The following is a 13,700-nucleotide window of genomic DNA, read 5'->3' as shown; positions in this document are numbered from 1 at the left end:
GGGCTCCCCCTTCTCACTGTCCCAGCCTGTCTTCTTAACTACATCCTACTCCACCAGGTCTCCGTGATCCCAGTAGGATCGTAGCCCTGTTAACTGCACACAGGCCCTTCTATTCTACATGCCTTAGTGTACCTGCACTTCAGAAAGGCATCCAAGAGAGCCGATTTCCCAACCCTCTGCCAGCTGTTTACTTTATTACATGCTTAGAACAGAACCATTTCTATAACAGTATTGTATTTTTGATCTTGAGCAACCTGGGTTTTATTAGAAAGTAGTCAAGGTTTTTTTTACGTATCTCTAACAAAGACAGCCTCAAGGTCAGTACAACTTGCAGTGAGGTGGAGTATCACTTCTGCTTTCTTCAAGAACAACAACGATTTTCCACAACATGCACAGCTTGTCAGTTTTTAAGAATAACTACCTTTATTTGCCAAATAATTACAATATCCTGTGTAACAACACTATGGTACCTGCTGAAATGCTCTGCTCTGCCCTGTAATACTTCACAAACCATCTGCACCACTGTTATATATTATTGTGTTGCACCATAACTATGCTAGAACATTTTTACTCTTACTACAATAATTCCTAGAGGCCTCTTAAGTTAAAAGTCATATTTTCACTGGACAGTGCACTAAGTTCACCACATTGTACACGGAGTCAACATACCACTGAAGTAAGCTTAACAAGAAAAAACAAAGCCACCATAGATTGGAATCAAATTTTGCAGAGCAATTAGATACATGCACAGTTAGGTAAACTAAAAGTTATTTGGTTTAGGGGTTGGTTTGTGTTCATCTTTTTTTGTTGGTTTTGTTTGATTTTTCCTTAAATTAAGAGCATCAGCAATAGCTCCATTGGAGCATTACAATGAGCAGTTAAGTTTGCTCCTTCTCATAACACTGCAGTCCAACTGGAGGTTGAAAAGAGAGGGCCCTCTGCTATCAACAGGAGGAAGGCAAATCCAGAAACCATTATGGCATCAACAGCTACATAGAAGCAGAAAAGAGTATGAGATCACCACTGTGAAGTCAGAACAGCATTACATATTAGCATGCAAATGTAGATCTGAACTGCCCAAGCAGCATGTCACACGAGCGGCACATCATAGCTGTAACATAACAGATGGCGATGCACTGCTTTTTAGCACATATTACTGGTGCTTCCCCCTCCTTTTTTTTTTTTTTAACTAAAAAAAATCCCCTCTCAGGCTTCAAACAAGTCCTTGTCACAAATGCAAGCTGAACATCATGTAAAAATAGTATGCTGCAGTGATTCATCTGCGTTATTCCATGGAGCTCAGCTCAATTATACAAGCTTCTGGTCATAACTGCAGTGAACGAATCCTTTGCTGCCGAGTAATCTGCCCTTCAAGTGGCCCTTCACAGAGCAGAAATGAGCAGCAGTGATTAGCTGCTAAGTTCATAAGTGGAATAAGGCTGCTTTCAAATTGATTTGTGAAGACTTGCTAACTTGGCAGCAGTGCAACTCACTGAAGCTACAATTAGCAGCAGGTGCAGGAGGAAGTGATAGGGCTTAAGTGTATCTGTTTGCAGGGACAAAGTTTGGTGCTGGCAAGGCCAAGATGCATGCACACATCCACAGAGAACAGCTTGTCTCAGGGCATAAATACTGGCCCTCTCCACATCATTACAAAGCTGGGTATTCTGAATAAAAGAATTTTGGTTGCATGGCAGGTATGCGTTTCTGATTTCCAACAAGTGGTGGAAGAATAAAAGTTTCTTGGTTTCAGAGTACTCTATCAAAACTGAGACAGAGCTGCTACATGTTACTCTGAATACATGACAGGCAAGTGCTCCGCTCACCCAAGCAATATTGCCGTTAGCCTTTGCAAAATCTTTTAAAACACCAATCCTTAACAACACAGTAGTGGAACGCTGGCTGCACATCACAGAACAGAGAAGCTTTTCTAAAGCAGGGGTGTCAAACTCATTTTCAGTGGGGGCCACATAGTTACGTTTATACAGTCCTAAAATTACATTCAGCCCCTTGAAGGCAACAGCGAGGCTGATGTGGCCCCTGGTGAAAATAAGTTTGACACCACTGTTCTAAAGCATATTAACTTTTAACCACATACAGTCACAACTGCATGGAGATGACTTTTTAGAAGCATTCACTCAGCTGAGTGCCACCACCATTTCCATCTGAGAGCCCTGCACACCCCTATGGAAACACAGATTCAAGGGCTGTAAACAACACAACATCTCTGGTGGTATGTCTGTGATGAAAAGAAAGATGATGACTCCTTAAGAAAAACAGATTAACAAGGTATACAACCAAGCAAACCGAGGTCTCTCATACAGGAACAAAAGGAAGGCCCAATAATGGGACAACCCCACTACTTCCACAATTACCTTGCAGGCAGCAAAAGGCCAGGCTTACAGAGATGCAAGCCTAGCCAAATTTGGTTCACAGCATCCTGACACCTTGTTCACAGTCAATTTTGTGTTAAGCTGGAATACCAGGGTTACTGTAATGTTTTCCTTGAATAGTCCTACAAAGGTCCTACCAACAGCTCTGCTCTCCAATACTATCTTTTCTCTTATCTCCCACATTACTAGTGCCATATCCTCCTGCCAGCTTCCGCTTCCACTAAACCCTTCCAGGAGGCTGTAACTATCAAAATCAGCAGAAAACTATGCCAGCAAAATAAAGCTAGATAGCCTTTTACTATGTAAGCAAAACTGAGTGTAGTGGAGAGTCTGATTAATTCAAACATTATTTCAATTCTTACTGTTTAGAAACACTTCTGGTATGTTATTACAGAGCTGCTCTGCACTCCCAACTATCCTGACTAATTTATTCATGAACTAAAATTTACAAACTTGTTCTTTTTCTAAAACTGTCCTTTAAATAGCTTTCTTGCTGCTCATTCCCTTTTAATGTTTTTAGAGAGCAAAAAGGTCTTATCATTATTCTTCACTAGGCTAAAAAAAATTGAAGTTCTTTCATAGTTATCTCTGATACAACTGATTCTCCTTTTGTCTCATCCTTCTAATTACCATCTTTTGTACCTGTTGCTGCTTCAGTTAATCATTCCTCATCAGGGTGATCAAGTGTTATAATATTCCAAGTAAGATCTGAACGGTGCCTTAGGGCTGCGACTTGCCTGTTCCTGCTAGGGATCACTCCTGTGTTACACCCAAGGACCCCAGATGCGCTGTAGTCATATCCAGACAAAAAAGTTGGGCCTTTCATCTCAAGCTCTGTGTAAAGTTGGCAAAAAATTGACAACCTTCGAACTAACATCACAAATAACAGTTCCAATACTTCCTGTATACAGTTCACCTTGATTTCAAAAAACCATCTTTGAAGGTTAAACTATATTACTCCATTACCTTACCCACACTATTCTTTCTTACTACAATAGAACAGGTGGAGGTTTCCTAAGATGCTGTTAGCAGCTCCATGTCTTTCCAAACGCTTTTCCCCTGCTTCAATTTCTAGAGTACAGGTGGTGTTGGTATCCTCTCTTTTCATCAAGAATGCCCTGACTTTCCTCCCTCAGTCCTGAAAGCATCTTTGAACAGTGAGCTACTATAAACTTGTTTTTTACCTATTGTTAGATTCATTCCTTTCCAATCTCCATACATAACTGACTAAGTTATAATCAAATATACAAGAGAAATAACACTGATACAATTGAAAAAAGCTAAATTTGCATCAGTTTTGAGTGAAAATAAGCTAGAACAAAAAATAACAATTTGTTACAAAGTTCTAACGAAGCATGCATTTTCCCTGAATGACACAAATGATGCTACATGTTCATGAAAAGACGTCATTTCTTGCATGAATTTGTCATTTGAGAAACACTCCTCCCATTTTCACTTTAACAACTTGAACTTTCTGAAGTACTCAGGCTTTGGATTAGATGACCTCCTGAGGGTCTTTCCAACCTGAATTACTGTATGAACTTCTTTTTATCTTCCCACACTTACACGCTGTTAAATTCCATTCTTCCTGCATTTTTACATGCCATCCCATTTCCTGATCAACTATTCAGGAACAAATCCTATGAAGTCACAAGACTGCCAGCCTGGGAGAAGTTACCACTAATTCCACACCAGCCAGTAATTGAAGTGAAAGCCAGCTTTGCCAGACTAAAGACATCTTACTTCAAGAAACCAAAAAGTTTCTGGGCACTTCACTCTGAACAGATCTTTTCCTCTAACTTGTATGTGAGCCACCTTTGCTCTCACATAAACTCTCACCCCCCTTGCCAAAAGACAAATGCTCTATGTAAATGAACAACAAAGCTTTCTCACACTAGCAAACTCATTCAGTCCAAATCTGCAACATTATCAGTGATATCACCTTTTTCCTGCAGATTTACAACAGGTATTATATTTCTGTGTGTGTAAATTTTCCATTAAAGCAACATTTTGCTTTTCCAAATGTTCTTTTAAGGATTTTCAAGCAAACAGAACACAGAAAAACACCACTATAAGACTATTGCCCATAACTGTAAGCCCAGAACCGCTTAAGTTTCAAGACGGTTGACAGTCCTCACAACTTGCTACCTCCTATATAAACACACTGTGACAATTAATGCTCCGAACAGCACGCATTCTAAAAAGATAAATCTGTAAGGATGAAACATGCCAAGAGATAAAGTTCAACACAATGTCTGGTCAAACGCAAAGACAGTCTAATCTCAGTGCACTGACCTATCTGCTGGACAACACGATCTTTCACTTCAAACTAACACCATGAGCTGATAACCAGGCTCTAGGTATTGGAACTTCTATCTGTTCTGTATTCTCAAAAACAGTTCAGCAAGCAAGCAACACAGTCCAACATTCAACTCAGTTTCAAAGAAGCTAAAGAACAAGTATTTTCAAACACAGTGTGCGTAAACTTCTGGTGGAGCAATTGTGTCGCAGATTTACTCTTCTTAAAGGAATATGGATATTTGGGAAGACACTGGGATGGCTTTTACAAGCAGGTACATTTACACACGTCAGGAGTTATATATTTGCATTTCAGCATTAACCTCCCCCACTGGACAGTGTTTCAACAGACTTCCTACCTTACAAACCAGAACAACAGAAAATGACAAATAGTATGCTTGTAGACAAACCTTGGATTTGAACTTCATGATCTTATACTTTGGTGAAATGCAGTCATTAAATTCCTTGAAAACACTCATTATAGTTACCGGAGTCTCTGTCTCTTTGCCAGTGGACAGGTCGAATTCCTCAAAAACAGAAGTCAGGTTTTACAAATTAACAAAAAATGCCAGCAGACATGATCAATAAGTTGAATTTTGCTTTACTATTATGAATCATGTATCTCTTCTTTAAGGGAAAAACTACAATGCAATCAGCCAAGAAAACTCAAATCTAAACAACATTATTTGCAACAGAGTGTTTAAAAAGCACTAGGTTTTCTAATAATGCCTCAAGACAATTTTATTTCTCAAGCAGCAAGTCTAAAGGTAACAATTTGTTTGCAGTTGTTAGGGTCAGGGAGAAGCAGCAACACTCTACTCTGCATCTCGCATGTTATACACCATGTATATGTTGTACTTAACTTTACAACGTACATCAGACAACGCTGGCTTTAACAGTTCCCATAAACACACTACTAGAACTCATAACCTGCCATAGCAGAATGAAAGGTACTTATATTTGACATGTTTAAAAGATATACTTACTGTCTCACGTGGTAGTAGATAAACAGTTCTCTCAATATTTTTCACTGTCACACAACAGCTAACATAGGTGTTTGCAGATTCAATCCAAACTTTGCCAAACAAAAACACCACACCTAAGGAAGAAGGGCAGAGCAAAGAATTCAATATGCAATTCTTAAATTAATCACTCAATGTTGCTTAAAGCAGCTTGTTACGCATTCTTGCATAGAAATACAACCATTTCTCGCTTAGGTCCTTGAACAGCAAATCTTCCTGATGTATCAGCACATTCTAAATTGTTTTAAACACCAGATTTACAAATAGGTAAGTTGTATAGTTCTTCATGCCCCTACCTCCATCACTATAGTAACACCTTGATATGTGAAATTCAAATGGCATCACACAGCCAATCTCAGAACTCTGTTCTGATATTCCATTTCTACTTACATTAGTTTGATAATTCATGGGGAAAGGGAGAACGGAGAGATATCAGTGAAAGCTGAAGATAATCGGAACGCCTGTGCTGTCAATCACTCCTAAAACATGTTATCTACAATTTTTCATTCTTCAGCTAGACCAGTATAATTAACTCATTTTTCCTACACTTCAGTACCATGAGAGCAAGACTCAACTACTAATAAACCTGTAGAAATACATTCTTAAGACAACAACTAGAAGTTGATCAACTGTAAAAAGTTATCAACTATTTTTAACAAATGAGGATGCCGAAAGATGCATGACATTGCAAGAAATCTTGGATGCCAAGACAGCAGTTGTAACCAAGGTAGACATTCAGAAAGCCCATACAGAGCAGGACTAGCATGACTGACTTCCCTGTGGACCACATCATCATTTTACATGCATACCTCTGAGCCATGGAGAACGTGGTGTTAGCACAAAATGCTGCAAACTGCTAATCAAGTGATGCTAAACTTTGAAGTAACACAGAACAAGGCCAGCTGACTTTCACATACGGTTTGTGAATTACAAGTAAAATAAACTTTCAAGTACAACTCAAAAACCTGGCTTCACCAGAGTTCCCTTTGAATTCCAAATAATTTGGAATTTGATTACATGAAAGACACTATTCCTACAGTACATTACCATTAATGAAATCAGAACTGTCAGAGCGGAGACTGGCTCAGAAACAGTGTTTCACATACGGAAGACTTTGGAACCTGCGTTTCTCCTTGGTCTGACAATGCACAAACAAGTCCTTGGTTAAGAGTTATAGTTTATCTTTACCATGCAATCTATCAGAAGTAAAGGCACCTTTCTTACTCCATTAGATCAAAGATAAATCGGTGAAGATGCACTAAGATGGATGACAGACTTGGAGTGACACGCTAAGAAAAACCATTTCTTGAGTGCTTGGAATAGATGGGAACAAGACTGCTTTTGTCACGGACAGAGAAGAGAATGCTGCAGTTTTGAAGGTGATGAGAACAAGGATACAAGCGTCAGCTGCACAAAGCATCTTAGAGATTTTAACACAGAGACAATCTTCAAGATTTAGACAGTTTGAATAAAAGGATCTGGAAAGAGTTCAAATTACAGATCTAAGTGACAGGGAAGATGAAGTTCTCCCCAGTAATCTTTCTTTTCTTTTTTAAAGGGATAAAAAACTCAAATAGGTTTGTATCATACAGAAAGATGAAAGTATGGGAGAGACCACAAAACAGGAGCTGGTCGCTTGAACAGCTGGCAATATTAAGAGCATGAAGAAGTTAACCTGTCAGAGGTAAACACACAAGCTGGTGAGATAGAAAGAAGGATACATGAGCCAGTCAAAAGACAAGGTAAAAGCTTGTCTGGATTGCAAAGACAAACTTCAATCAACTCTAGCACGGACAAATAAGTGGTCTTAATCCCCAGATTTCACAGAATCAGAGTAGTTTAGAATGGAAGGAACCTTTGGATGCCTTCTAGTCCAACACCCACACAGACAACACCCCCCTCTGGCACACCCCCCCCCCCCAAAAAAAAGCAGAGAGAACTTCAAAAAGTTTTCAGCGACATTTCACATGCAAAACCAAGAAATGAGAGAAGAGATATCAGGACCTATTCCCTGCAAGCCTGATTATGGAAAGAAAGAAAAAGCAGAAGTAAAGCTTATAAAACACAAAGTCTGAAAAGAAAGATCATGTTACCAATGAACCAAAAGGCAAGCAAAGTCAAGAGACTGGGAAAACATCTTGCAGAGGGGAAAGAAAGGGCAATTTTTATTCGTTATTCCTTTAACATGTTAATAGGATTATAATTCTCAAGTTCTCTGCCTAAGATAGTAAAGGGAGTTATGAAAAGTAATCCTCCAAAAAAATCATTACCTTTGAAAGTGTCTCATGATTATGCTATGGTATTTACCCTTCAGGCAATGCATTTGATATCACAGCAAATGAGGCATAAACAAAGATCATGAACATGTTAAACAAAAAGCAGTATCAGAACTTTCCCTTCTACACTGCTAATTGAAAACAGGTGCAGTCTTTATTATTCAATCCTGAAAAAGTCATAATGAGAAAAGAACACTCCTTGCATGCAAGGAACAGAAATCCTTTCATAATTATGTTTCATTCAGCAACCACTGACTTAGAAGACAAAAAAAAAAGAAAAAGAACAATAGTGCAGTCTTTAAAAGTAGCAATTTTATATTAGAACCATTGATTTCATCAAGATATCTATGATCATTACCACCCTCATCACTAAGCTGTTCAGCCCAGCAGAGTCTCATATTTGTTTGGCATCCCAACTCACAACAGAAGGTGTAACAGAAAAATATATCTCACTCGGTGCTTACAGCACCAACTCAAAAAACCTTCAACGGCATCTGGAAGAACCTTCTGGTAAACCTACATGAAGCACAAATTAGAAACTCAAGATCCTAAAGCTACTGACGAAACGAGAGGACGGATGGCAAGTCCTTAGAACGGATGTGAACACGACTCCTTTCATCAGGGCTGAGATCAGAATGCTGCAGTTTTGAAGACAATGAGACCCAGGATTCACTGCACAAAGTATCTTAGGGATGTTAATACAGAGATAACCCTCAAGATTTAGACAGTTTGAATAAAGAAATCTAGACGGAGCTTGTATTTTTCAGGAAACCTTCCTCCCTTGATAGGAATACCTTTCTTTTGTATAGAATCATGTAACTGCTGTTGTACAGGCTTTTAAATAATCAAACAGAATTTTAAGTTACATTTCCAGAAAGAAGAAGAAAACATGCTCAACTGTTGCACCCCTGTGTAAGAAATTAACAATATCAGCTTATTCCTGAAGCACACAAGGTTTCAAGAAGGCCAGTGGGTCACCAACACTGCAAAGTGCCAGTAGCTCCCTTTGTACCTCCCTACTACTATATCAGACCAAGAGACAACAGTCTAACTTTGCCCAGTCATAGCACCCTGCACTGAGGACAGGGGCGTGGGAAAAAAAAAAAAGATCAATGTAGAAGTTATAGAGCACAGAGAGACACAGTATCTAGATGCAATTTAGGGAAGTAAAAAAATCCCAGTTACACAAAAAGAATCAGAATGGCATTTTCTGCCTTCAACTGAACAGTTACCTGGCTGACTGTACTGATCTTCGTAAGCATCCAGCCAATAAAATCTTAAGACTTGATCATCATTTTCCCCATTCACAAGTGGAAGGAGATCGGGGTCCAGCTGAACTTCTGCTGCTACTACATCAGCTTCATCTTCATCAATTCTGTCCCAACATGAGATATCTGGGAGAGAACAACTTCTGCATGTTTTGCAGAAGAAAGGAACACGAAGTAAAAATGTGCCTTTTCTATAACCACCATTGTTTCACTTTTTTCAGTCCTATACTCTCAGGCCTTTTGTTGCTCCTCCCCTACTGAGCAACATTCCCAACAGGTGGGTTTCCTCAGATTTCTTCTCAAAAGAAGGATGGAGTGATGAAGATATAAACTCACATACAAGTATGGTGCCCAGCAAACAACACACAGGCTTTAAAAGTCATTCACCTGGTATTTCAGCCTTGGTCATTCAAGTCTTCACATATTCATCTATCTGGACAAGTTGCTCAACGGGAACAGATTATTTCAACAAAACTACCTTTTCAGTCATTAAACGTTTAAGTCTTTTTGATCATTCAAATATTTTACAGTTTAAAGTTATGGAAACATGTTATTCAATATTCTTCCAAAAAATTAAAAAAGGAGGAAAAACACCTTTTTTTTTTTTCCTATTTCCAAAGACACATTGTTCACCATGTGAAGTTACTTCTGGTGACAACACTTTTAACTACAACTACGGTTATGAAGTACCTTCATAGTTGCTTAGAATAAGCACTGTTAGCAATTCCTCATTTTTGTTTACTGCCATCAAAATTCATTGTTCAACATCCACACTGGGTCACCTCAACGTACTGAAATATGTGTTACACTGCCAGGTCCTAAATCCCCAAAATATCAAGGATTTTTCAATTAAGTAGCTACCAGCATGTTCGACATCACCGTTTTTAACATCACTACCAAAACAAAAGTCACATAGCATTATCATAATTTTGTCTGTTTCACAATTATCTCATTGGCAAAGACAAATATGAAGATAAATCTAAGGCTTGTTGGTGGAAAAAAAAACTAAACAGGAGAAAAAAAAAGAGATTCTTACAAGAGAGATGTCTCTTTCTTCTCTGATTCCAGCTGCTCTGTCTCTTTCTTTTCAATTTCCTTGTCTATCTTTAAGATTTCAGCTGTCTCAGGTATAGTTTCCACATGCTCTGCTTCCATAGGTTCATCAAAGTCCTCCTCATCAAAATCCATCATTCCCTGATCATCATCTGGAAGTGTTGCACATAGAACTAAAAGCTTGAGTCATTAAAACGACACACTGTTTACGACAGCATACATAGCATACTATATGCATGCATGTAATAAACAGTATTAATGTACAAACAAAATATCACATTTAAGCTGCTAAGTATCTAATCAGTATAAACTAAGAAGTGTTTTAACACTAATATGCCATATTTAAAGAGTTTCCAGAACTAGGTTTTGATTTCTCTTTGATACCTTCAATAGCTTTCTCTTCTATTGTCTTCATTGTTCCTCCATTTTCTGTAGCTTTTTGCACATACTTGGTATCCTCATTTTCAGAGGCTATGGCAGATTTTGCTGTGTAATTTGGATCTTTAGGATGAAATGAAGCTGGAGGAACAGCTTCCTTTCTGAGATGAGCAGGAGCTTTCTTTGATATAGGGGTGATTGCCTGAAAGACATTTTAGCCATGAGTTTTTTTAAAAAAAAAAAAACACAACACATCACTCTCAAGAGCTAAAAAGGAAAAAAAAAAAAAAACACAAACCACACAACCAAGCTAGCACTTGTTATTTGCAGAACTAGTAATCAGGGCTAGAGGAAAAGCTCCACATATTTTGCAGCATGATAGCTAAAACTCCTCAAAAGTAAATTTTTAATTCTATAGTATCAGTTCTGCTGTGATATATTTCTACTATAATTTTAAAAAGCCATTTACAGTAGGCCATAGTTGATATTTAATTTTGTGGTTACTTTCATGTTTTCCCCCATATGACACTACTCCATTCCTAAATGAAAACCTCTGTGTCAACTGAGTATGTGACAACATACGTCAGGCTGGGACAGAACCTAGAACAACTGGTGAAAGCCAATATGGCACTTTACACCTGTTCATATCAGTAATGAGTTCAAGATGTCTAGAAGACATCATGGGTCTAGAGAAGAAAGTGCTTCTCCATTGGATTTCTTCATGCTACAGACATGACAGGGAGAGTGAGGAAAACAAAATTTCAGTGCACTCTGCAAGGCTGAACTCTGAGGCAACAACTGCATAGTTTGTCTTTCAGACAGGTACCACTGAGCAGCAGCAGCTACAGAACCTCTTCTTATGGAAAGTGTATACAAAGTGGGCTCCACTATCACCAACAATAGGTCTCTGCATCTACAGGCCCTTAAACCTGTAGCAAGGTCCAAAACCTTTATCTTTGGGGAAAGCTGTTATTTACAGACATAGCATTTAGAGCTGCACACAATAATTTCAAGGGTTTTAATCTCAGTACAGCTACTTCTGCTGTGGCAAACACCAAACTCAGCCCTTCACTCACTTTAAACAGAAAGCGAACATTACTTACTCTACCTTCACCAACAATTTTTTGCTAGCTCAGCCAAATGAATTTATCCATACTTATATTTCTGCTCATCTCCTGAAGTAGAAAGCATCACTGCTTTATATGCCCATTTATTTTCTATGGCTGCACTCTCATCCTCTTCATCTGTTTCATTGTCTAAAATACCCAATTCCTCCTCCTAGGACCACAGAAGCTATCATCTGAACAGTCTATCTGGGAATTAATTTCATTCTCAGTGTTCCCTACTAAAAGTGACCACTGCTTTGCACCATAAGTCAAAGATTCTCTCTTACTGTATCTTCCCCCTTTTTTCTTTTTCAATTGCTCCTGGGCTCCCACACAACTGTTGAAATGAGTGCCACTAGTGATCATTTTTTACATAAGAGTTGATGTCACTATCACATAAGGCTTACACAAATCAGATATATCTACTCTACTTCATTTGCCCTCTACAGACTCTTACCTAATAATAGTAACAACTCATTTTATTTCCAGCTACAGAGTCCTTCTCATTTACCAGAACTCTTTAACAAAATGCTAGCCTTCCATCCTTAGCAGCTCATCCCTCCTTTCACTAAAATCTTCCACTAGGGTAAATTTCTATCCATAGCTTTAATTTTCCATTTGCTTTCCATTTCTGCAGAAGATGAGTTTATTATCCTTTTCCACACCCACAATTACTCTTTCTTCTGCTTATTTCAGTTCCTGTCATTCTTTCCTTGCCACAAGGATCTTTTCTACTCTTGGGAAAAAAAGAGACAAACCAGAAGCTCACCTTCCTATGATGCACCTAACATTTTATAAAAACAGTTTCACCTGTCAAATGTTAACAGCTATATACTACTATTGTACTAAAGATACAGAAAGAATTGTAATCTGCTTAGATACTAACATGGAAGGGGAAGACAAAAAAATGCATGAAGTTACACAGTAACATTGAAAGGAAGCTAATGAGAAAGGTAATTTCTAGAAGCAGAAATAAAAGACGACAGTATTCAAATCAACCAATACAGATTAATACTTCTTAACGAGAACTTTTTTAATTTTTTCCTTTACCTTAGGAGTTTGGGACTGCACAGAGAAAGGATTCAGTGGCACTCCAGCAGATCTTTTCCTTTTCAGTGTTATAATTGGTGGTGGACTTATCTGAACAGTCTGAATATTGAAAGGAAAGGGAAAGTGACAAAATGAAGAGATGTTGTTTAGTGTTTTCTTTTGCCTTCATTACTAACGTTTTCCATCAAAGAGAAAGAAGGCCACCAGTATGACAGCATCAAAATGCATTTGCTTAATGATTTGAGGGTTTTTGATAGCCTAAGATATTATAAGTCTAAATGAGATGTCATAGGGAGGAGTAAAATAGTAAGCGCACAAAAACAAGATAACAAATTAACATTGGAACATCTATACCCCTCTTATTGATCTCTAAAAACACACTATGCTTTTTATGATACAACGTATTTCAATTCAGTATCTAACCAGTACTGCAGTTTCATGGTTTACATGTAAGCAATCCTTTCAGTTTTAAGAAATCCTGCTAAGGTGCATTAACTCATTTAAAAGTCATTAATGATGAAGAATAGCTTCACTTGAGACAGCCCAACCCTGCTACAGCAGTCATCCTGCACTCCTAACTCAGAAGGGTTAATCTGGTTCTCTGTAGCAAACTGTGGAAAGCTGGAGGAGGCAGACAGAAGATCAGGCTACGTCATCTGCTGAAACAGTCCTCCCTCAGCTCTTCTCATGAATCCAAACACGCCAGATGGCAACATCCTACAGTACACTGGCTGGAGCACGGCGGTACACATATATGCTGTACATGATTCAGATGCAGGTAAGTCCTATTTCACTCTGAGCTGACTAAAACCTAAAAGGCTGCATTAGCACAGGCTCTACATCCCATTCATATAAA

General features: G+C 38.4%; 1 protein-coding gene across 3 annotated transcripts in view; it reads right to left on the bottom strand.

Annotated features, from left to right (window-relative positions):
* POLA1 (DNA polymerase alpha 1, catalytic subunit) overlaps positions 1-13,700 on the bottom strand; it is a 208,148-nt gene that overhangs the window by 189,415 nt on the left and 5,033 nt on the right. For all 3 annotated transcript variants that reach the window (XM_065630908.1, XM_065630918.1, XM_065630927.1), the window contains exons 7-12: positions 12,845-12,943; positions 10,695-10,890; positions 10,294-10,462; positions 9,222-9,400; positions 5,678-5,790; positions 5,102-5,218 (exon numbers count right to left, since the gene is read on the bottom strand). In XM_065630908.1, the coding sequence (XP_065486980.1) occupies positions 5,102-5,218; positions 5,678-5,790; positions 9,222-9,400; positions 10,294-10,462; positions 10,695-10,890; positions 12,845-12,943 (873 nt within the window). The remainder of the gene's footprint in view (positions 1-5,101; positions 5,219-5,677; positions 5,791-9,221; positions 9,401-10,293; positions 10,463-10,694; positions 10,891-12,844; positions 12,944-13,700) is intronic.

This window comes from Caloenas nicobarica, chromosome 1, assembly GCF_036013445.1.
Source record: "Caloenas nicobarica isolate bCalNic1 chromosome 1, bCalNic1.hap1, whole genome shotgun sequence".
NCBI classification, from domain to species: domain Eukaryota; kingdom Metazoa; phylum Chordata; class Aves; order Columbiformes; family Columbidae; genus Caloenas; species Caloenas nicobarica.
Note: the sequence above shows the minus strand (reverse complement) of the source record. Positions and strands in the feature narration are given on the sequence as shown.